This window comes from Macaca mulatta, chromosome 15 (genome assembly GCF_049350105.2).
Source record: "Macaca mulatta isolate MMU2019108-1 chromosome 15, T2T-MMU8v2.0, whole genome shotgun sequence".
NCBI classification, from domain to species: domain Eukaryota; kingdom Metazoa; phylum Chordata; class Mammalia; order Primates; family Cercopithecidae; genus Macaca; species Macaca mulatta.
The window spans coordinates 114164930-114190228 of NC_133420.1; the positions used below are offsets into that span (position 1 = coordinate 114164930).

The 25299-nt window shown below is 40.0% G+C and overlaps 1 protein-coding gene and 1 pseudogene across 2 annotated transcripts in view; one reads left to right on the top strand and one right to left on the bottom strand.

Annotated features, from left to right (window-relative positions):
* Positions 1 to 261: 261 nt before the first annotated feature.
* FRMD3 (FERM domain containing 3) overlaps positions 262 to 25299 on the bottom strand; it is a 295333-nt gene continuing 270295 nt past the window's right edge. Inside the window, exons 14-15 of one of the 2 annotated variants that reach the window (XM_001102733.5) lie at positions 5315 to 5776; positions 262 to 485 (exon numbers count right to left, since the gene is read on the bottom strand). In XM_001102733.5, coding sequence (XP_001102733.2) covers positions 472 to 485; positions 5315 to 5776 — 476 coding nt within the window. In that variant the 3' untranslated portion in view covers positions 262 to 471. Of the gene's footprint in view, positions 486 to 4017; positions 5777 to 25299 lie in introns of those variants that run through there. The other variant, XM_002800151.4, reaches the window with a different exon arrangement.
* Positions 24019 to 24099, top strand: LOC144335170 (U4 spliceosomal RNA; annotated as a pseudogene).

The following is a 25299-nucleotide window of genomic DNA, read 5'->3' on the forward strand; positions in this document are numbered from 1 at the left end:
AGGTAAAGAATAGGGATGTGTGATTCCAACCAACCTTCTGTTCTTTACTAATAATAACTGATAAGCTCTCTCACCCATTGACAAGAACTGTCAGGGCTGATGTCAGTGGCAGACCATCCCCTGATGCCTGAGGTTCAGCCAGCAGCATCCTTCTCCACTGTCTCCTTGCTTGTAACATTGGAGGTTGCAGAGATCCAAAATATTCACCACCATCCCTGCACCACCCCAGTTCCTAGTAGATAATAGATACAATGGCCAGGAGAGGGTTAAAAGCAGCTTTATTAATGGATTGGAGAGCACAGCTGGGATCTGAGGCCTAAGCAAGGTTCCTTTCTTCTTCTCTGAAGTGACGGCTGCTGAGCCCACTGGGTGGGGCCCACCGAACTTACCCACCCAGTCACAGATGGATGCTGGAACATGGAGAGCCGAGTCTTGGCTGAGCTCACCACGGGCAGTTTCTGCTGGGTCTGTTTACTGCATGGAGACTGGAGGCCCAAATGCAGGTCCAAGAGAAAAGGAGAGAGGGAGAGAGAAAAGAAGCAGGAGGACAAGTAAGCAGAGACCTTCAGCACATTGTCTCCACCCTGTAGAGAATGGCCCAGAGGGACTCAAGCCCCATCAACCACAACCATCCCAGAAGTCACCCCAGGGGTGGAAGCCTCTCCCCAGTACTTTTTCTCCAGGGTGGGAATGTTGGTAGGAGAGTCTTCCTCTCTTTGGCTAAGGAGAAAATGTAGGAATAAAGCAAGAGTTTCCTCCAGGCGTGACATTGGGTCAGCAGTTCAATGAACTGCTCAATGAGTAAGTGGCCAAGCGCCATTTTGTGTGAGCCTTTTGGGTCAACAGATGCTAACCCAAACAAAGGCACTGGCTTGAGATACTGGAGTCAGAACTATAGGTCCATAAGCTACCTCACATCTGAATGCTAATCACTGAATTCCTTTTCTTGCCTGTCATCTACAGCCTGTACTTCTAAGGACTCCTGCATAAGGCATGAGGCCACCATAGCTAAGGGCCAATTCTGCTTGACTTCTATTGTATTCCTACAATTAAGAGAACTCCCCCACCCCTTTTGTTTCACTCCAAGTAACACCTTTTGGTTTAACTATCAGGTATGGAGTTGTTAGCTTTGCGCCAAACCTAAGTAGAAGACCTGTCAAGGCTACGCTGGGCAGAGGGGAGGCTAGAAGTGGAATCATGACCAGCCTGACCAACATGGAGGAACCCCACCTCTACTGAAAATACAAAAAATTGGCTGGATGTGGCGGTGCATGCCTGTAATTCCAGCTACTTGGGAATCTGAGGCAGGAGAATCGCTCGAACCCGGGAGGAGGAGGTTGCAGTGAGCCGGGATCGCGCCATTGCACTCCAGCCTAGGCAACAAGAGCAAAACTCCATCTCAAAACATAAAAATAAAAAATAAAAAGAAGTGGAATCATGAGATTCTTCCAGAGTGCATGAACAGATAGAGAAGTTTAATGGCAAGTGAAATAACAGAGTTGAGTCTCATGCAGCTCTCTCTGGCGCAGGAAGGCACCCTTTTCTGGTCAGTGGTGATAACATATGATTTTCTAGCACTCTGAAATCCATGCTCCTATCTGTCAGTCAGAATACCCCTCTTCTATTTTTTCTGTGCTTTTCTATTTCTCTGGTTAACTTAATATCATTAATTAGATCAAGGTTTCTTTTATGTTTGAGCACATTTTCAGTGCTAGTATTCCTGCTTTGGGCCTGGATGACTTCTGCAAAGGGTTAATCTAATCCACTACCTGGGATTTTTTTAATACTATCACCATTATATGTTGACCTCATTTCATGGTCTTAGAGGGAATCCTTTTATAGTTTCCAACAACCTGACTATACAATTTTACTTTAAATAAAACTGAATGATTGCAAAAAATTTTACCCCAGAGTATTTTTATTAGGGATTCCTGCCACCATATTAACATATAAAACAATCTGGATGTTGACATAGAAATGCAGATTTCACCATACAAAGGTAAGGCTCCAATCACAGTAACATGGCCCCCATATCTCTAGTATTTCAATGAAATAAACTCATTGTGAATTCACCCCGAGTTGTGTTTATAAATATTAGACAAACCACAAAATATATTCCAAATACATAACATTTTACAATATTTTTCAAGCACAGACAAATACATACTTTACCTACATTGTTTTCATGATCCAACTTGCATTAGCACTAAAGGCAAGATTGTGTGTGTATATGTATTTGCCATATAAGTGTGTGTGTATTATATATATTTATTTATATCCACAAATGTACACACAGTGGCATTTGTGAAAAATTTAACCCTTTCAGGCTGTGGGTTTTACCCACCATAGTATCTGACAGGGAAAAGAACCAATAATATGTCACAAATTCCTCAATTAGGGCAAAATAAGCACAATTATGCAAGAAAGGCATATATGTTGTGTCCACTCAAAGACACACATATATACAGATTCATATATAAACACATATACCGATAATATGGAATATACATATACTCACACACTTGCTTTAAACTCTGTATCTCACTCTATAATATACTGTCTATCTCCGGAAGCAGTCTTTTCCTCATTCAATTCAGGCAACTGGTGACTATCTTCTAACAAAACTTAAATGGATGTTTTTAAAAGGCTCTGATTCTATGCTGAGCAAATGGCATTTCAAGATTCCGGTTTAACTTTTGATGGCTGTTTAAATTCAGCAGACCCTATCCTGTCAAATTCTTCACTTAGAAACATTTCTATTCAACAATGAAGTTTCCACCTAAGAGAAAAGAGATGTTAGCTGGGAATGTTAAAATAATATATTTATTACTCCTTAATATAAATCTGCATGGTTGGATTACATGTGATATTTATCCTATCATATTTTTCAAGTATTTTACAATGGAAAATATATTATTTCCATAATTTAAAAAATATTATATAATATTATTTTGAAAGATTGAGGGCCAGATGATTTGTCATAGTCAGAACTTTAGAGAAAATTATATGACGCCTGATCAGAAGGGGACTTATTTTGTGCAGACTACACTGAAGTTGCCTGATGTCAGAAAGGATGACTTAGAAATCGTATGAGAAAAGAAGGAGAAAAACACAAATTTCAATTTCAAAGCTCGCCATCTGCAAGCTTCCAAAATAAACTGTTGAGGATTCCAATCACAGAAAATGTATTTCTAAATCAGTATCAAATTTCAGGTAGTAAACAATCTTTATTAAAAAGCAAAATAAATCACTGAAAGCATATAGGAAAGGAAACCCTTCAAACTTAACGGCAAATATATATTGTCATTTGCTCAACTGCAGGCTTCACGAACTGAGTTTCAAAACTTATTTCCAAAATTCAATGTCCAGTGAAACACTCAGAGCTCCACTGAGGGAGTGGAAATGGAATGCCCAATTTAGAAATCATGCTAATGATAGGGTTGGAGTGTCATTAGTTAGAGAGAGTGATTACAAGTGGGCCCTGTATCTTTGTACATTAAGGCAGTGGAATGTTTTCAATCCACGGAGAAGCTCTATGCTCCATGGCATAAGCTCTAGACTCTTACCTTTCTCCAACATAACACAGTATCAGTAGGTAGTCTGCATGGTAAGGCATCAGTACCTTGCTGATGGTACAATGCTCTAGTACCTTCCTTGATACCATTAAATTGTTGCATTAAATCCTCTCCATCGTGGATTTAATGGTATCAAGGAAGGTACTAGAGCATTGGTCCCCTCTACAGTCTGGTTAGGGTCATGTCACTACTTTACCCAGGCTGAATTCGTATGTTATCGCATGAGGCCTCTCCAGTTTCTCTATGGAAGTCAGATTTTAAAACAACTAGGAAAGGAAAGGAGTATAATGACTACCACGAAGGATGATCATGGACATGTATCAAAAAGCCATTCATTCTCTCTCTCTCACACACACACACATGCACACGCACACTCACATACAAACACACTTTTGAAGTTTCTTCTACAGAATCACAACAAATGGCATGAGGGATCAAAATATTTACCTTAAAGTTTCTCCACTTTTATTTAAATCCACTTAAACATGTTCATGTTAACTCGGACAGCGAGTGCACTGCTCTTCACATCATCGAACGTTGGCATCACCATCACTTTCATAAAATAGACCACTCGCCTGCCACCATTTGCCTGCCAGCCTCACCAGAACTCATTTTTGCCACTTTCCTTTTCTCCAGTTACTAATTGCCTTCACTCTTGGGTTAATGTACACTGATATGCAACTGACTAGCACATCTTTTACCTTTTCTCCTTTAAACTCTCACTTTCTTTTTAAAACATCTGCTTCTCCAGCCAAAATATATGGACAGAATACAAATGAAAATAACAAGTCCTCTTGTCCAAATACTTTGAAAAATGGACCACCCTATGTCCACTTGATGCTCTCAGTTTCTACATCCTCCAGTTCCATCCTCTGTTTTAGCAGCTTACTTACTATAGTGTCTTTCTACCCATTTTCTATCTCATATGCAGATCATAACAAATTATGGTATTGTTCAGCCAAAAATATTTTTAAAAACAAAGTAGCGCCAAAACATTAAAAAATTTCTGATATACCATTTGTGCATTAGTCTTACAATCTATACATGTAAATAACTCCAGGAGGCTTCTTTTTTTTTTTTTTGCTAAAAATTTACCAAAATAGTTTGAACACATAAAAATATTTTTAAAAAAACAAAACCAAAAACCCAGCATAAATTTAGTTGTATAGGCATTGGTTAGAGGACACTGTTTTCACTAAGGATTATATTCAACAACTTTCTCTTGGGTTTTCAATAAAATTCTGATTCTGAACCTTATAGCTTATAATGGTGCCAACTATTAGAAATTGGAAAATCTAATTCAGTCCGATGTATCATGTATTATGATATAATAGATAAAGGGTACGTCTACAATATAATAAAAAATAAACATATTTTTGGTTATTTAAAGACCATCTTCCTAACCTGTAACTAAAATAACTGTATTTGATTTAAACGTATTTAAGTGTAGTGAATTATGGAAAGCGAACTTAAAGGTTTGAATAATCAATTATGAGTAAGGAACACCTGTTGACAGCCCCGTGACCCTTCAGAACCAGGCATTTGCTGAAAAAAAAAATCACTAGCATTGAATATAGCCCTTAGTCATGTGAGAGATTAACTTCATGAGCAACCCAGCATGTAGAGTATGAGGTGGACTTTCCCAGCCACCCACTCCTTGAGGGGACAGTAGTATTCATAGTGAAACTGCTCAAACTCTGGTGTCTGGCGGATTTCGCATAAGAAGGAGAGATCAATACCTGACTCCAAAAGGAGGAGGAGCAGGGGAAATACAAAGAGCAGCAGTCCCAGGCCCACCACAAGGAGCCTGGAAAAACTCTTGACCAGTGGGTTCACCCGAATATGGCCAGTCAGAATGTCATAGCTCCACGACAAAGCACGGCGAGCCTCCTTCAGCTCCTCTTCTTCAGCAATCAGAAAGGCGTTTTCATCCGCTTCCAGATCCTCAAATGAATCTGTGTCTTCTCTTTCCAACTCAAGCCTGGAAGGACAGTCAAAGAGCATGTCAATCTCATCGTCGTCCACAGGAGTGGGGAGCAGGCTGGCACTCGGGTTGTACACTAGTTCAGAGATGGTTAAAGGTTCTTCTTTTATTTTATCTTCCTCTTCACTAGGGGGATCTTCATACTCCCGGGCTGCCTTCACTGGGGAGCTGGAGATCAAGGGAGCAGAAATGTTGTCCTCTTTAGGCAATGGAACACCTGTAAAGAGATATTTTTTTTTCTAAATTTAAAATTTCAGATTTTCCCACAAAAATCTGCAGGAAGAAACAGAAAAAAAAAAAAAAAAAAAAAAAAAAACAACTAATGGGATTCAAGCAATCTATGAAATTATTCCGTGATATCCTAACTTTTAACAAAGTCCTATTATAGTAAAAGACCCTGTACCATAAATTCAAAGGTCAACATGCTAAACTTAAACTAACCAACACTTCTCAAAGGGTTGGCAATATTTACAACATTTAGGTGTGCAATTTTGATCTGCAAACCTCCAACTTTGGTCATGTTTGCTTGAATAAAATGACAATAAATCACGATTATAATTATGAGCAGTGATTTTTTTAGAGGTCAACACTATCACCCAATATAATATCATAGTAAAACCACAGAATGTGTCATTCAATGACCATCTCTTTATTTTTCTGATGTGTTGTTTTCTAGTCTTCATTCTAGACACAATTTTGTGTTCTAGTTTTATATATTTGCAATCATATTTTATACCCAAGCTTAAATCATGCTTCTTGCATTTAAATTTTTAACATAAACATTTTCTATGTTTAAACAAATTCCCATTGGTATTATTTATAAAAGATGACACATTTTTTATTTAGTTATGCAATAAATTAGTTGCCTATTGTCAAACATTTAGATTGCTTTGCAGTTGTAAAGAGAAAATGCTACAAGAGACATCCTTACATACAAAGCTTTTTTTCTCTTCTTGTTTTGGTTCATTTGCTATAGATAGATGCCAGAAGGGAAATTGCTTAATCAAAGGGTAAGAACTTTTTTTATGTTTATTGAGAGAGAGGTATTTATCAATGCCTCATTTTACTGATGGGAAATCAAGTTACCTATGGTCAGACCTAGGGCTAACTCTGCCAAATTTGAATCTTGGATTCATAGTGGGAAATAAAGTTAGCATCAAAGAAGTATCCTCCAGGATGGATCTACCATACAACCAAAATGGCAGCCAGGTGCATTTAGGGAACCATAAACCAGATTTTAACGAATCTGTTACGTGATTTTTCTCTCTTCAAGGTGTACAGGCATGACTTACTGGTTTTGTCATACAAAAATCAACAGATATTTCACGATAGCTCTAGTCTGATAGCACTGAGAAGTCCAAATAAAAAATACCATAAAAATACAAGAAATATACTAAAGGTCAACAAGCACATGACAGTATGCTCAACATCATTAATCATTAGGGAAATGCAAGTCAAAACTACAATAAGATGCCACCTTATGCCTACTCAAATGGCAACAATTTTTTTTTAAACTGAAAATAACAAGTGTTGGTGAGGATGTGAAGACATTAGAACTCTGCATATTGCCAATAAAACTATAAATGGTTCTGGTCATTGTGGGAAAAAAATTGATAGTTCCCCAAAAAAATCAAACATAGAGTTACCAGTTGACCTGGCAATATCACTCCCAGGTACATACTCCAAAGAATTGAAAACAGGTACTCAGAATGCTGGGACCCAAGATAGCCGATTAGAGGCAGCTGTAGTCTGCGGCACTCATGGAGACAAATAAATAGGGGCTAGTAAATGCAGCACCTTCAACTGAGATACCTAGTTTCTTGCGTTGGGACTGACTGGGCAAACAGCTCAACCCACAGAGAATAAAGAAAAGCAGAAGGCGGGGGGACGGCCCACCTGGAAGAGGCACAGAAGCAAAGATACCCACACCCCCAGCCAAGCGAAGTGGTGAGTGATTGTGTGACCCTGCCCAGGAAACCACACTTCTCCTTTAGATCTTTGCAACCTGCAGATCAGGAGATCCCCTTGTGAGCCCAGGCCACCAGGGCCTTGGGTCTGATACACAGAGCTGTGTGGAGTCTTGGCAGAGCAGCCACTCAGACACACACAGAGACCCAGGAGTTTTACATACTCTGGCCCAGGATCCCTGGCAAGGCAGGAAATCCTTCTGTACATATCCCCAGGGAGGCAGTTGAATCCAGGGACCCAGGTGGCCTCATTCTGTGGGCCCCACTTCCACAGCACCTCACAAGTTAAGACCCACTGGCTTGGAATCCCAGCCAGCTAACAGCAGTATGTTGGAGTCTGTTTGAGATGGGTCCAAGTTCCTGGGGAAAAGGATGGCCACCATCTATGCAGCTTAGTCAACTCAGTTGCTCCAGCCTGCTGGCTGTGGAGAACAGAGACAGACCGAAAGAGGAAGGGTACCCCACAATGCAGCACAGCTGCCTTGTCAGACTGTGGCCAGAGAGCTTCCCTAAGTGGGACCCCAATCCATTTCTCCTCACTGGATAGGACTCCTTGTGGGGGCTTTACCCATTCCAGCCAGGGTTCTACAGAGTTTTGATCTCTCCCTGAGATGGAGCTCCCAGGGGAAGGGGCAGCCACCATTTCTGTGGTCTGGTCAACTCAGCTGTTCCAGCCTGCCTGCTCTGGAAATAGAGGCCGTCTGAATGAGAAAGGGTCCCCACCAATGCAGCACACATGTTCTACCAAAAAGCAGTCAGACTGCTTCTTTGAGTGGGTCTGTGATCCTAGTCCTCTGGACTGAGTGGGACCTCACAACAGGAGTCTCCAGCCACCTCCTACAGGTGCATGCAGGCCAGCAACAAGTCAGTACACCCCTGGGATGGAGCTTCCAGTGGAAGAAGCTGGCTGCCATATTTGCTGTTTCATGGCCTTCACTGGTGATACCTACAGGGATAGAAGAAACTAAGGCAACTGGAGTCTGAAGCAGAGCCCCAGCAAACTGCAGCAGCCCTAGACTAGAGTGGCCTGACTGTTAAAAGAAAAACAAACAAGCAGAAAACAACAACATCAACAAAAAAGACCCCACAAAAACTTCATTCAAAGGTCAGCAATCACAAAGATCAAAGATAGATAAGCCTACGAAGATGAAAAGAATCAATGCAAAAACACTGAGAACTGAAAAAAACATAATGCCTCTTCTAATCCAAATGACAGCAATACCTCTCGAGCAAGGACACAAAACTAGGCTAAGGCTGAGATGGATGAATTGACAGAAGTAGGCTTCAGAAGGTGAGTAATAACGAACATCACTGAGCTAAAGGAGTATGTTCTAACCCAATGCAAAGAAGCTAAGAATCACGGTGATACAATACAGGGGCTGATAGCCAGAAGAGCCAGGTTAGAGAGGAACATAATGGAGCTGATGGAGCTGAAAAACATAACATGAGAACTTCACAATGAAATCACAAGTATCAATAGCAGAATAGACCAAGTCAAGAAAAGAATCTTAGAACTTGAAGACTATCTTTCTGAAATAAGACAGGCAGACAAGAGTAGGGTAAAAAGAATAAAAAATAATGAATAAAACCTCTGAGAAATATGCAATTATGTAAAGAGACTGAACCTATGCCTGATTCTGATTGAGATACCTGAAAGATACAGGGAGAATGGAACCAAGTTAGAAAATATACTTCAGGATATCATCCAGGAGAACTTCTCCAACCCAGCGAGACCTGCCAACATTCAAACTCAGGAAATGAGGAGAACCCCAGTAAGTTACTCCACAAGAAGATCATCCCCAAGTCATATAATCATCAGATTCTCCAAGTTCAAAATGAAAGAAGAAATGTTAAGGGCAACCAGAGAGAAAGACCAGGTCACCTACAAAGGGAAACTCATCAGACTAACAGCAGCTCAGCAGAAACCCTACAAGCAAGAAGAGACTGGGGCCAATATTCAACATTCTTAAAGAAAAGAACTTCCAACCCGGAATTTCATCTTTGGCCAAAGTAAGCTTAATAAGCAAAGGAAAAACAAGATTCTTTTCAGAAAACCAAATGCTGAGGGAATTTGTCACCACTGTACAAGCCTTGCAAGAGCTCTTGAAGGAAGTACGAAATATGGAAAGGAAAAACCATTTCCAGCCACTACAAAGACACACTGAACTACACAGACTGGTGACACTATGAATCAACCACATAAACAAGTCTGCAAAATAACCAACTAGCACCATGACAGGATCAAATTCACACATAACAATATTAACCTTAAATGTAAATGGACTAAATGCCCCAAGTAAAAGAAACTGAATGGCAAACTGGGTAAAGAGCCAAGACCCATCAGTATGCTGTCTTCAAGAGACCCATCTCATGTCCAAGACACACATAGGCTTAAAATAAAGGGATCAAGGAAAATGTACCAAGCAAATGGAAAACAGAAAAAAAGCAGGGGTTGCAATCCTAGATTCTGACAAAACAGCGTTTTAAACCAACAAAGATCAAAAAAGACAAAGGAGGTCATTACATAATGATAAAGAGTTCAACAGGAAGAGCTAACTATCCTAAATATATATGCACCCAATACAGGAGCACCCAGATTCATAAAACAAGTGCTTAGAGACCTACAAAGAGACTTAGACTCCACACAATAATAGTGGGAGATTTTTAACACTCCATTGGCAATATTAGATAGATTGTGGAGACAGAAAATTAACAAAGATATTCAGGACCTGAACTCAGCTCCAGATCAAGTGGACATGGTAGATATCTACAGAACTCTCCACCTAAATTAAAAAGAAGATATATTCTCATTGCCACATGAGACTTACTCTAAAATTGATCACATAATTGGAAGTAAAACACTCCCCAAGAAATGCAAAAGAACTGAAATTGTAACAGTCTGTCAGCCCACAGTGCAATCAAATTAAAACTCAAGATTAAGAAATACATTCAAAACCACACAACTACATGGAAATTGAACAATCCGTTACTGAAAGACTCTTGGGTAAATAATGAAATGAAGGCAGAAATCAAGAAGTTCTTTGAAACTAATGAGAACAAAGAGACAATGTACCAGAATCTCTGGGATACAGCTAAAACAGCATTAAGCAGAAAATTTATAATGCCCACATCAAAAAGCTAGAAAGATCTCAAGTTCACAGTGTAACAGCTCAACTAAAAGAACTAGAGAACCAAGAGCAAACAAACCCCAAAGCTAGCAGAAGACAAGAAATAACCAAGACCAGAGAAGAACTGAAGGAGAGGCACAAAAAAAAAAAAAAATTCAAAAAGTCAACAAATCTAGATGCTGAATTTTAGAAAAAAAATTAATAAACTAGATAGGCTGCTAGCTAGACTAATAAAGAAGAAAAAATAGAAGAGTCAAATAAACACAATCTGAAATGGTAAGGGGGATATCACCACTGACCCCACAGAAATACAAACAACCATCAGAAAATACATAGAACATAACTTAATTTGGGAAATCTGTGTTGATAAATCTCTGGTCCATTTCAACTCAAAACCCTCCAATGAGATTTACCAGGAAACTGTACATAGGAACATCAACTTCAATACATCCAAACCCAAACGCATCACCTCCCTCTCACCTCTTTCCCTCTTGCACCACTAACTATGTTGTAAATGGCACCATCTTTTCTTCAGTCTCTTGTATCAGCAACCCAAGAATTGGCCAAAACTACTTCTCACTCACTGCTGACATCTGTCATTAACTTCTGCAAACTCTGCCACCGTCTTCATTTTCAAAGCTATCCCTGCCTCTCCACTCTTACCACTTCTTAACTGGATGATAGCAATGGCTTCCTAACTGGTTTCCTTGATTTCAGTCCAGATCCTTGTAAGTTGTTTCCAGAATAATCATTTTTAAATGCCTAATTATTTACATCAATCCTCTTGTTAAAAGGTTTCCCATGTCTGGCCGGGCGCGGTGGCTCAAGCCTGTAATCCCAGCACTTTGGGAGGCCGAGATGGGCGGATCACGAGGTCAGGAGATCGAGAGACAATCCCGGCTAACATGGTGAAACCCCGTCTCTACTAAAAAATACAAAAAAATAGCCGGGCGAGGTGGCGGGCGCCTGTAGTCCCAGCTACTCGGGAGGCTGAGGCAGGAGAATGGCATAAACCCGGGAGGCGGAGCTTGCAGTGAGCTGAGATCCGGCCACTGCACTCCAGCCTGGGTGACAGAGCAAGACTCCGTCTCAAAAAAAAAAAAAAAAAAAGGTTTCCCATGTCTTTCAGATTAAATATTAAATTAAACTTTTTAGCCTAGTACAAAAAACTCTGTCTACCACATATGCTACCTCCATGCCCATCTATTGAGGGTTCCCATATGTGTCATGCTATGTCATGCCTCTGTGTCTTTGCACAGACTGTTACCTCTTCCTGGAGTGTCCTCTGCACCCGGATTGCTCTTACTCATCCTATAAGACCCTATGGGCCGGGCGCGGTGGCTCAAGCCTGTAATCCCAGCACTTTGGGAGGCCGAGGCGGGCGGATCACAAGGTCAGGAGATCGAGACCACAGTGAAACCCCGTCTCTACTAAAAATACAAAAAATTAGCCGGGCGCGGTGGCGGGCGCCTGTAGTCCCAGCTACTCAGGAGGCTGAGGCAGGAGAATGGCGGGAACCCGGGAGGCGGAGCTTGCAGTGAGCCGAGATCGCGCCACTGCACTCCAGCCTGGGCAACAGCGTGAGACTCCGTCTCAAAAAAAAAAAAAAAAAAAAAAAGACCCTATGTGTTACATCCTCCAGGAAGGCTCTCCTATCCCCTACTCCCAGACTGAGATATATGCTAATTATCTGGTACTTTTCATGGTCGACTCCTTATGGCCCATTTCTCTCCAAATGATTAGTCTAAGCCAGTCATGGTAATTCCAGTCTCTTGGTCACATTTGGTTTTAAAATGGGCATATGGGCCAAACCTGAAAATAAAAATCAAAGGGGAGAAGAAGAGAGGTAGGGGGAGGGGGCCTGAGGGGATGGATTTTTGAGAAAGGTTTTTACTTCTAAGAAGATCATCCTGGAAAGGTACAGACTCCTTATCTCTTGACATTGTTGTAACTGAGAAACAGCAGAAACTGGCAGCCATCCTATGGTGCTGACAGCAACTGCATGAGGGGAAGCTTGGCTGACTGAGAAGAGCAGTGTAGAGATAAAATGAAACTGGTTCTCAACCATGGAATCCTCTCTGACTCTGGACTTGTCTTGGATAATAAATCACCTTATTTAAACCAGTGCTAATTAGAATTCCTCATTACTTGCTGATGATGGCATCCTAACTGATGCAGCTGTCATACCGTCTTGTGGATCTCTTTATCTTCACAGTCAGTCATTACACTGTGCTGCAGATTTATTATGGGTTTTTCCATTAAAATTTTATCTCCTGAAAGGCAGGGACTTGAAATATCTACTAGAAAATTGTAGAAATCACTACATGTCATGGCAAACATTTATAATAGCAAAATTTTGGAAGAATTCCCACCAAAGTCAGGAATGTTACAAAGAATTATCACCACACATCAGTACTGGCCCTAGATAATGCAATATGATGAAGACAAAAAATAAGAAGTGTAAATATTGGAAAGTAAGGCACAAAACTCTAGTTCCAGATAATAGAAAAATCTACATAGAAAAGAGATGAAAATGAAACAGGACAATAAATAAGAGTTTAAAAAGCTGTTGGAATGCAAGATCAACATATTAAAGCAGGTGGTTTACTGCATACAACAGAGACAATATAAAAAATGATAATGGAAAGTATCATTTGAAATAGCCAAATGCACAAATTTAAATAGCCATATATATCCAGGAATATCCATAACAAGAAGTCTGAAAAACTTGTATGAGGACAATGTTAAAATATACCAAAGCAGTATAAAAGAAAATCTCAATAAATAGAAAAACATAATAATATTCCTGAATGGGGGGCCTTGATACATTGAAAATTCAGCTCTCCTCTCATTAATCTAAAATTTGATGCAATTTCAGTAGAAATCCCAACACACTTTCAAAAAAGACAAATGGTAAACGTATACATGAATAATCAAAAACTTCTGGATAATAAATCAGTGAGCACACCCAGACAACGGAATATTATTCAGTGCTAAGAAGTGCCATGAAAAGCTATAGAGGAACCTTACGTGCATATTATGAAGTGAAAGAAGCCAGTCTGAAAAGGCTGCATATTGTATGATTCCAACTAATTGACATTCTGAAAAAGGAAAATTACGAAGATCATAAAAAGACCAGTGGTTGCCAGGAATTAGGGGAAGAGAGAGATAAATAGGTGGAACACAGAACTTTCAGGGCAGTCAAACTATTATGTATGATACCATAGGGGTGGATACATGCCATTAAACATTTGTTCAAACCCACAGAATGTACAACACCAAGGTGAACCCTAATGCAAACTATCAGCTTTGGATAGTCATGACGTCTCAGTGCAGGCTCCTCAAGTGTAAAAACTGTACTTCTCTTGTTTGGGATGTTGATGATGGGGGAGGCTGAGCATATGTGAGGGAAACTCCCCATATGTGGAAAATTTCTGTGCCTTCCTTTTAATTTTACTGTGAACCTAAAAATCTCTCTAAAAGTATAACTTCCTTTAAAAAAAACCAATGCAGGGGAAACTTGACCTACCTGATATTAAAACTATACTGTATAGTAATGGAGCAGGAATAATAAAAGATATAATTCAGAAATATACTCTTTAATATAATGGGAAATTTGTTTATGAAAAAGTTTTGCAAAAAGTTGCTAACCAATTGTTGACAGGGGAAAGGTATATCCCTATACCGTGTCATGCACATGTAAAAACTCCTAAGAAGGTAAAAGGTTCAACTAAAAAAAAAAAAAAAAATAGATACTACATGAAATTGCCAATTTTGAAGGTCATAAGCAGTTATTATCAGCAATTTCATATAGTTCAAGTAAATGCATTAATTACAAAGAATAAAAACAGGAAACACTTTTTTAATCTTGGCATGCAGAAAACTAACAAGAAAAAAGAAACCTAAAATATACAAAAAGTAAATAGTCTGCACACATAGAAGTTCTCTGTGCATATAAAAAGTGCCTGTGTTGCCCGGGCACGGTGGCCCATCCCTGTAATCCCAGCACTATGGGAGGCCGAGACAGGCAGATCACGAGGTCAGGAGATCGAGACCATCCTGGCTAACACAGTGAAACCCTGTCTCTACTAAAAATACAAAAAATTAGGCGAGTGTGGTGGCGGGCACCTATAATCCCTGCTGCTTGGGAGGCTGAGGCAGGAGAATGGCATGAACCCGGGAGGCAGAACTTGCAGCGAGTGGAGGTCGCGCCACTGCACTCCAGCAGGGGCCACAGAGCGCGACTCTGTCTCAAAAAAAAAAAAAAAAAAATGCCTGTGTCATAAAGTTAACATTAAGTAAAAGTTGAAAGCCAAGAACCAATTAGGAGAAAAAACATTAATATTTGTAAAATATAAAGGATTCATACTCAGATTAAAAAAGAAACACTACAATCTATAAGGAAAGGACAGAAACACAACAGAAATGTACTAAGTAAATAAATAGGCAATTCTCAGAAGAAGAAAATAGACAATTATTTGAAAAGATCCTCCTCTTCACTGATAAAAAGGGATATGCAAATTAAAACAATGAAATCTCATTTTCCTTTCAACCATTTTGCAAAACTTTTAAGAAACTGGCCATATCAGGGTGAGTGATTACGTGGGGGAATAGACAAGCTCATACTCACCTTGTTAATATTTGCTTTTAGAGGATAATTTGCCCATTTCCATTAAAAGTTACAATTTGTATATCCTTCAACCCAACAATTACACTTTGAAGCATCTATTAAAGAGAAATGCCTCTGTATACATATGCATTGCAGTACCGTCTGTTACAGCCAAAAGATGAGACATAACCATTTCCAACGATAATTTGGTAATTAAATAACTGAGTTATTATATCTTTATATTACCTAATATTATCCAGCCATTTCTAAAAAGGATGTATATTAATATGTATGGATATGGAAAGTCCTTCAAGTCATATGATAAAGTAAGAAAACTAATTCTGCAATACTGTATCTTGAACAATCCCATTTGTAAAAAAAAAAAATCCTATATCCCACATTGCAATATTCATAGATCAACTATTGGGAGTATTAACGGAAAGCATCTGTATATTTGTTCTTTTAAAAAATCTTTTCTAACAAGAACACATCATGTATTACTTATGTCATTATACAAATATAATCAATTTCATCCCAATTCACTTAGAAGTCAGTTCCACACATGTGCATGAGATATAGCCAATTGCAGATGTTTCCCAGGGTGTACTTTGTTTTAATCAATTGGTAAAAACCACATGTACACATATAGCCACAGCTTTTTTCTTACTGTAAGCTCTAACTTTTTAAGTTCCTATTTCAATTCCTATTTCCCTCAAGGACCATACAATAACAAAATACATTTACAAAGAAAAGGAAATTGGCAGAAGGTCAGTTCCAATTCTTTGACTGATATTTTGAGTAAAGCTATGCCTTGAGGATAAAGTGGCACTCTGCCTCACCCCAGCAAGCAAGCAGATGTGAGATCTGCCCTTTCAACAATGAAAGGAGGGGGAGCGTGTTGTGATCATCCATTCTGCCTTCTCCCTCATCTTCTCACGTTACGGAACAATTTGGAGGTACACACCACCACTGCCTCCCTCTGCCTTGACTCACTGCTGACTAGGGGGTAATTTGTATTTACGACAACTTTGTATCATTTTTCTTGAACAAGGGAACACACCCTCCTGTTTCCCCTTTGCACTGGCTTGCTCACCCTCCTTCCCACTTATCTCTGCTTTTCTCCCTTCCTCCCTCTCTTCTCACCCTTATCAAAAATCTCTGACACCAAATTCACCCTGGGCTTCTCTCCACCAGCAGTGAGCAGGAAGCTGGAAGCCCACACACTTCAGGCACAGGATGACAGCCCAGGGCACCACACATACCAGCGTTCCGAGCTGTGACCTTGGAGCCGAGTCTCAGCAGACGAACAAACACGTTACTGTTGCAGTGGTTCACCATGTGCAACTGGAGGCTTCGTCGAGTCTGGATCTTGACCAAGCATTTTGCCATACTGGTTATTCCAATCCCCGTGGTCTCCTCAGCCTGTCATGGCCCAGGGCAGCCTTTCCCTAACGGTCCATTCTGTTTTAAAGGACCTAGGCAGGACCCACTGAATGAATCAAATGTCAGGTTCCTAATGCGGCCAACAGAAATAACTCATGAGGGATTGGCATTGGGAGGGGAGGAGGGAGGGATGCTATTTTTAAACTCTCCACTCACCCCTCTAACAAACAATGAAAGATTATGCATCATCCCTACTCCAGCCTTTCTAAACCATCCAGACCAAAACAGAGGACCCTGTCCAAATGCCTCATAGTTTCCTAAGAATCGAATGCCCCCAAAAGATAAGATGCCAACTGGATAATTCCATAATGGAGAAATCACCCACCTTTTCTTCTAAAAATTGCTCCTTCAGCCTTTATTATATTCTAGAGCAGTACTGTCCATAAAATTATAACACAAGCCACTTCAAAGAGGGAAATAAAGCATTTAAAAAGCAAAATAAATGTATTACAATTAATTTTAATAATGTGTCTTATTTGAAATCGAGATATACAAATAGTATTTCAACATGTTATGATGTCAACATTTATTAATAATTAATCAACTCTTTTATTAATAAAGAGTTTGCATTCTTTTTTAGGACTAAGCCTTTGGACACACTAAGTGTGTTGCACACTGCACATGTATAGCACATCTCAATTCGAACCAGCCCCATCTCAAGTGTTCAGTAGCTACATACGGCTGCCGTCGTGGTCAGCTCAGCTCTTTTCAAAGTGCTGAATTCCTCACATGCCTTATCTCCATCTCATAACAATGCTAATATTTTCCCCACTTTACAGATAAGGAAACAACTTAGAGAGAGTAACTGACCTGACCACAATCACGAAGTTAGTAGGTGGCAAAGCCATGATTTGAATCTAGGCTTCCAATTAATATCGGCTGACTAAAGTTTGTGTTTTAAATGCAGGTACCACGCAACCACTACATCCTGACTCTTAGCACTTTGAAAGTCCTGCACTCGTACATCTAAGGTATAAAATGTGCTTGCATCCCAGGGGAAGTGCTCAGGGATGCAAACTGTTTTCATTTGTTTAAAGACATGCTGTATTTGAAAAAATTTCAACGGATTAGTAACTGCCCCCTCATTCATCTTAAAGTTATATTTCTTCGCTCTTACATTTTTCTCCTCATCTTTTTCATGAAAAGGATGAGAAGAAAAAATATTCCTCACACAATTTCAACACACCTGCACACATTCTTCTACTTCAAATATCTGTCACCAAAAGATGATTTTCTAATAATCCTCTATGAAACAAAGGTTTATTCAGAGCAGGAATTGAAACTCCATGTTGTTACGCATCAATATAAAATTGATTTAGCATTTCTGGAAAGAAAATTAGCAAAATATATGGAGTTTTATAGCTGTGGTATTCTTTGAACCAGAAATTCCACTTTTAAGAATTAACCCTGAGAAAACAATCAGAAATGTTGACAAAAATCTTTAGACAAAGATGTTCATCAGAGTATCATTTATGATAGCCAAAAATGTTTTTTAAGTCAATCTATATTTCCAGTGGGAAAATGGTTAAATACATATGATGAAATATTGCACAGACATTAAAATTCATGTTTAGAAGAATTTAATGATGTGAGAAAATGCTTGCAATATGCTACTAAATGAAAAAAGCATCTTTAAATAAACAGTGTGGTGTCGACTGTATAAAACTGCACACGGGAAAAAAGTAAGACCAGACAGTAAATCTCAGAAGGGAAAACGGGTGCTGCCAGCCGTGCACTGCAGTCTGAGGTGGGGCAGGCCATTTCCAGGGACCTCAGTGGGCCTCCCACTCCCCTCTCCTGGGTGAGCAGCTTCCAGTGTGGCACAGGAGTTCCTACACTCACAGGAGTTAGTTAATTTTCAACCCTGAAGCTTAAAAGGAAAATATCCCTAAAAGGTCTCAAAATCTTCAATCCTTTGCAATCCCGCCTGATGATATGATTCTGAGCAGAATCCCCAGGTATAAAACAGATAGACTGATGCAAAGGTGGGAACCAGGAGTAGTACCTATTACACCTCCCTCACTAGTCTCCAACAGTGGTCCTTGAAGAGCTACTAAAAATCTTCAGGACACTGAAGAACAAATCTGAACATCACTGTTGGTGATAAATTGCTACTTTGCAGTAACACATGATGAATTTCATAGATTAATGGGGGCTCATTTGCATGGCAGTAGACCAGGGTTCAACACTGAGGAAATCTCCCTTTGGCCAGTCTGGAAGGAATATAGATAAATCTTTATGTTTATCATCAACATATGACCTGACAGCTCACTTGAAACAAACAGACCTTCCAAAAGGTTTTTCCAAAAAAGACTTTCCAAAAACAAAAGAGAAAACAAGTAAAAAACCTGAAACAAAACTATCACCATACTTTATTTCTGTTCTTTTCTATCAGGACAGTCATTCTCCATAATTCTCAAGCTTAACATCTCACCATTGTTTCAAATGCCTCCTTTCTGCCTTTCATTTTAAAAGTATTATTAACTTTGGGAGGTCGAGGCTGGCAGATCACTTGAGGTCAGGAGTTCAAAACCAGCCTGGCCAACATGGTGAAACCCCATCTCTACTAAAGATACAAAAATATTAGCGGGCGTGGTGGTGGGCACATGTAATCCCAGGTACTCGGGAGGCTGAGGCAGGAGAATCACATAAACCTGGGAGGCGGAGGTTGCAGCGAGTCAAGATCGCACTACCGCACTCTAGTTTGGGAGACGGAGTGAGACTTCCGTCTCAAAAAACAAACAAAAGTATTATTACTATTTTAACTATCGCCCGTCATAATATTTAACATTTCACATGTTTTTCACTCTTCCCTCTCTTAAACCTGCTCTCACTCTCTATGCTTCTTTTCAGAGATCATAAGTAGATTCCTTTTCTCTTGTTCTTTATGGATCTTCTCCTTTCATGGAGAAAGATAAGCTAGCAAGACAAGCATTCTATATTGTCTCAGCCATTTCTCTCTACCTTGTCTGACTCTGCCCACAGGGGTGGCTACCTTTCAAGAGGAACAAGAAAAGAGAGCGGGGAATATGGAACCAAGCCAAAGATTCTGCAGGATCCTGCACAGTGAGCATTGTTCTGGTTCGGGCCACTGTGCTCCACTGAACAGTATCAGTAGCACAACATTTGGATGCCCTTGAATACTGTTCCTGTTTCAATTCATTTGTTTGTTTGAGAATTGGGAATGCATGTCTGGGCAGTGACAAGAGGCCAAAGAAAGCAGAAGATGTGAATCGATTTTCCATAATGACTTGTCAGAAACACTGCTTCCTAAGTCAGCCTGAAACCAAAGGAGTAGAACGGCGTTCAGTGATAAGAACTGTTCACGGGCCTGAATTCCATGGCTGCTCCTGCACAAACCACCTGACATAGATCTGGGGAAAGGCGACAATCTTGCCTCTACTTTGTGAGTGGCTGGAAGTTACTGGATAACTTGGAGTCCTGGTGCTTTGACTGTAAAATGGAGACAACAACTCCTCTCATGGTTGTTATGACAAGGAAATGAGAGACACCTATCGGGTGCCTCACATAGAGCTGGCTCCTGTGAACCAGAACCTAGTAAGTAATTTTAGAAGGCAAGATTTAAAGCACAGACTCTGGAGCAGTTCTTGGGTTCCAATCCTGGCTGCATCGTTTATCATCTCTGAGCCTCAGTTTCCACACCTGTCACAAGAGCTTTCATTTTACAGACGTAAAAGCAGGTATACCTCCACGGGTGGTTGTGAGGATTAATCAAGTTAATACACATGGCATTCTGTGATCAGTGCCTTGCACGGCAAATTACTCAATAAATATTAGCGATTTTTTTTTCAACACATGGTCATTTTTTTGTTGTTGTTTCTTTTAAATGCTCAAGAGGAAGACCGTGAAGATTTCAAATAGCCTGAATTCTCTTCCTTCTGTCAACCATATGTCTTAACATACTATTACGAGTTGCTCCTCTCCAATAATAGCAGTATTGTGAGGAGTTAACCTGATCATGCCTATTACCTTGGGAAACCTACAGAAGCCTGCTGAACACAATTTTCTGTCTGCAAAATAGTGAGGATACCGGGTGCTTACATGACTGGGTTCCTGACATGGAATAGGCATTTAATAAATACTAACTATAATTATATCATCATCAATATCATGCAATTTATCTACATCAGTAACTAACAGACTTGACAAGTATAGTGGAGTCACTCGTTAGTTAAAATAGTTTTAGAGATTCACTGAAATTGTAGCTAACTGCTAACTCCAAGTGGAAAGATAATAAAATATTATTACATTCATTAAATGTTCTTTGTAATCAGGTTAGACATTAAGTATCCATTATAAAGAGTCCTTGGGACTAACAGATACCTCACAGGACTTTTTAAAGATTGTATGAATTTAATAAAATACATAAACAATAATTTTAATAATATAGTTGTGATAGGAGGGGTATATAGTAAAAAGAATGGGAAGCTGTTTCCAACATCACTGAGAGACAGGACCATATGGCCAGGTAATCAACCATCTGTATAATTTAATTTCCTTGTTTGGAAAGTGAGACAACAGTATCTGTTCTATCCAATTCAAAGAAATGGTCATGAATATCAAATTATGGTAACTTACATGAAAAAAACCCTGGAAACGCATAAGATGCTTTGGCATATTGGACACTGTTCCTCTTATGACTTCCCCTACCAGACTGAACGTTTCCTGCCTGTAAGCTGAGATCACTGGTCTCTGGAGCCCAGCATCACCTTGTAGAGTTAGGGGAAAGGTCAATAAAAATCCTCTGGAGAATACAGTTGCAGACAGAGTATAGTTCAAGCAGCACAGCTGGGCTCTCTTCATCACCACTGTTCTTAGTCGCTCTAAGACCTCCTCACCATGAGTTACTTCCTTGTATTTTCCTGACTGTCCAACTTATTTATAAACGGGAAAGAGCACATCATGCAAAGCAGTCAGTTAACTTAGGTAAGGAAAGTCAAAAAGCATGCTTGTGACTCAAGACAGTTACTCTTGTTAAGTCACTTGCTCCTATGTTATAAAAAATGCATACAGTTCCTCACCCCTCTCCAAGAAATTGACTGTGAGATTTATGCACAAAGTGTCTAAAATCATCATATTCTGCTGCAATAGGATAACATTCAAATGTATTTTAAAATAAAATTAGAGCAAAAAATACAAAAAAAGTCACTTGGTTTTTTTGTTGTTGTTGTTGTGTGTTGTTTTGTTTTGTTTTGTTTGTTTTTGAGATGGGGTCTTGCTCTGTCACCCAGGCTGGAGTCCAGTGGCCCATCCATAGCTCACTGCAGCCTCGACCTCCTGGGCTTCAAAGTGATCCTCCTGCCTCAGTCTGCCAAGCAACTAGGACTACAAGTACACACCATCACATTTGGATAATTTTTTAAAATTTTTTATAGAGACAGTTTCTCACTAGGTTTCCCAAGCTGATCTTGAACTCTTAGCCTCAGGGATCTTCCCACCTCAGCCTCCAAAAGCATTAAGGATTACAGGCATGAGCCATTATGCGTGGCCCATTTGTTCTTTTTAAATGATATAAAAAGCCTGACACATTATAAATATGCATAGTACTTATAATTATGAGTTTTCAGTGGAAGCAAATTAGAACTCTGGATTTTGTGTTTTACTCCACAACTCAGGACTTATATTTAATCTTATGTCTTCAGGTCAGGACCAGGAGAGTCAGCTAGATTGAGTCCTCTCCCTTCAGTCATCTGTCTCTTATTGAGCAGTCCCCAAGGGCAGGGCACCACTTAGGCTGGACATTTAAACCGATAGTTAGAAAGAGGTGTTTTAAGCACCCTGAGGAAGAAATAAACAGAGGAGAAAACTATTAATGCCACGTCATGTCAAGAGCCAAGAAATATGTCATAAAGGAGGAGCCACATGAGAAATCAGTATCAATTTACTTGGTGCAGCAAGGAAAAGAAAAAAGAATAGCCAGAGGGAACCAGCACGAGAAGGAAGGAATTGGCACAGACAGGAGGTGCTGGAAGGAGAAGCTTTGTCTGAGAGAGAAGGATTAGAGGGTCCAGGCGAGACAAAAGGCCTTCGAGGGAACTAAGGCCAGAGAGGAGGGTGGAGGCCAGTGTGTGAGGAACCATTGGCCCCACTGTATGGGATTGGACTCTCCATGCAGTCAACTGGCAGGTTCCAGAAACTACTTCCAGCAAAGACTGTAGCAAGAGTTCAGGGGATGGGCTACAGGGAGATCAAGAAGAAAGATGTTGCAATGTTCCAAGAAAGACAAGAAGAGGGGATAGCAGGGCACAGGTGGTTAGGACTTCTTCTGAGATGGAATTCACAGGACTCTGGTGGCTGAGTAGACATGGAGTGTGGGGAAGGGTAACAAAGCAAGGGTGGCTTCCGGGCCTCTGGCTGGGACAGCTGTGTACATAGTGATGTCACCAACCAACCAAGTCAGCAGGAGCAGATTTGAGACTGGGTTTTGAAGATAGAAGAAGTCATGAGTGGAGTTGTAAACACATTAAGCTTGATGCGTTAAATGTGAACTGTTATGTGCCCTCCAGGTGGAGATGTCCAATAAGCAGCTGAAAGCACAGAGCAGTAGCATGGGACTCAGCTGGAGGTCAGAATCACTTTACTCTGTGAAAACACTACGCCTGGGATCCTGACTTCCTTCTCTCCATTTCTCTGCCTTGTCTCTCTCTAAATACAAATGAAGAACAAAAATCGTATTTTGAAATACTGATCAATGAGCTTCTCCATCCACCTGTGCTTACAAAATTTCTGAAGGCCTTCTAATGATCCCCAGCCTAGGCAGCAAAACTAGCCCACCCAAAAATAAAACAATGACCATGAATAGCAGATCACCAATTTCACAAGTCATTGCTCCAAGGCAGAAAGACCTCCTCCCTGACCTACAGATGGGACAAAATAATCTGAAGGGAAAAGTGAAGAAGCTACAAGTAGAGGAGATGGTGAGGTAAAGGACCCCCAACCTCTAAGGATCAAGCACCATATACTGTGAACATCATTACACAACAAGCAACCCATAGATTGTGCAGCAAGATAATTGTCCATCTCCTCTCTGATTTACCTACTATAAGAAACACCCTTATACTCAACAGCCCATGGTACGCCAAACTCCGATGAATAAAACTAGGGCCTGAATACCTATGGTTTACTCCAACTATAGGGGTGGGAGTAACACGAAGGGAAACCTTCCATAGCTGTCCATGGATGAAACCAGCTGAAAGCTCCCATAGAGACCAGACAGGGAATTTCACAACTATAATGCATTCTTCAGAAACATGCATGAGGAATTCTCCTGTAGTATAATTTAAACTATCTCAGCTTTGCACAGTGGCAGTATTGTAGCCAATGAGGTTTACCCGAGGTGCAATTATTGGCTAATTAAACTATCTCACTGACCAAGGCTACCTATAACTCAGATTCTTCCATCCATAAAAACCAAGTGTTTTTTCCTTTATCTTGGTTGAACCTAGGGCTTAAGAGTTCCCTGATGTTCCATGATTTGGATACATCGAGGCAATCTATTGATGGTGAAGTTTTACCAGATGCCAGTGTAGTCTCCCAAGGTTTCCTGGAGAATAAATGGATGACAACACTGAACTTACTGACTCCAATTAGAACACCCTCTTTTGGTTTCTGTGTAATACTCTCAAGCAAGAGTCTACTTCCTTTGTCCCCATACAGGATGAATTTGTTTCTCCATCACTTTTGCTTTATTATTTCATTAATTCCAGACATAAGTCACAATTAAAGATAAAACATTTTTCTCTGAGTAAAGGAAATTACATTATATTACATAAATAAATGAAGCTTTAATTTTGTTCTCCATTTCTCAACAGCTCTGCAGATGGTATTAATAAACAGGGCATCTGTGTCTCCCTGTGGAAAAATCCAGGCTCTTCTGGAACTGTAGGCTCCTTGTGTTGCTGCCATGTAATCAAGAAGCTAGAGGTAGCAGAACCCGATCCTTCCACCCGACTCCCTAGCCAAGGGCATCTCTCCCTTGCATCTAGCTGTGACTCAAAAAGAGAAGAGCAAATGGTCACTACATGCAAAACAAGTTGCCAACCACTGTAGGTTTTGTCTTTCAAATTATCAAATATATATATTTTTTATATCAAATATATATATATATATATATATGCTGAGACAGAGTTTCGCTCTTGTTGCCCAGGCTACAGTGCAATGGAGTGATCTCAGCTCACTGCAACCTCCACCTCCCAGGTTCAAGCAATTCTCATGCCTCAACCTCCCAAGTAGCTGGGATTACAGGCACCCACCACCATGCCTGGCTAATTTTTGTATTTTCAGTAGAGATGGGCTTTCACCATGTTAGTCAAGCTGGTCTTGAACTCCTGACCTCAGCTGACCCGCCCAAAAGTGCTGGGATTACAGATGTGAGTCACCGCACCCGGCCAAATTATCAAACATTTTTTAAAAGTGTTATATCCAGTTTTTGCAGGGCTACAATGAGAGATATTGTCATATACAGTTTGGTGAGATATGTGGAGGATAGATGGTAAGAAATATTTTTGTATATTTATGTGGTAGAATATTATATGTCTATTGAATATAAAATTATAGAAGAATATTTAATGTC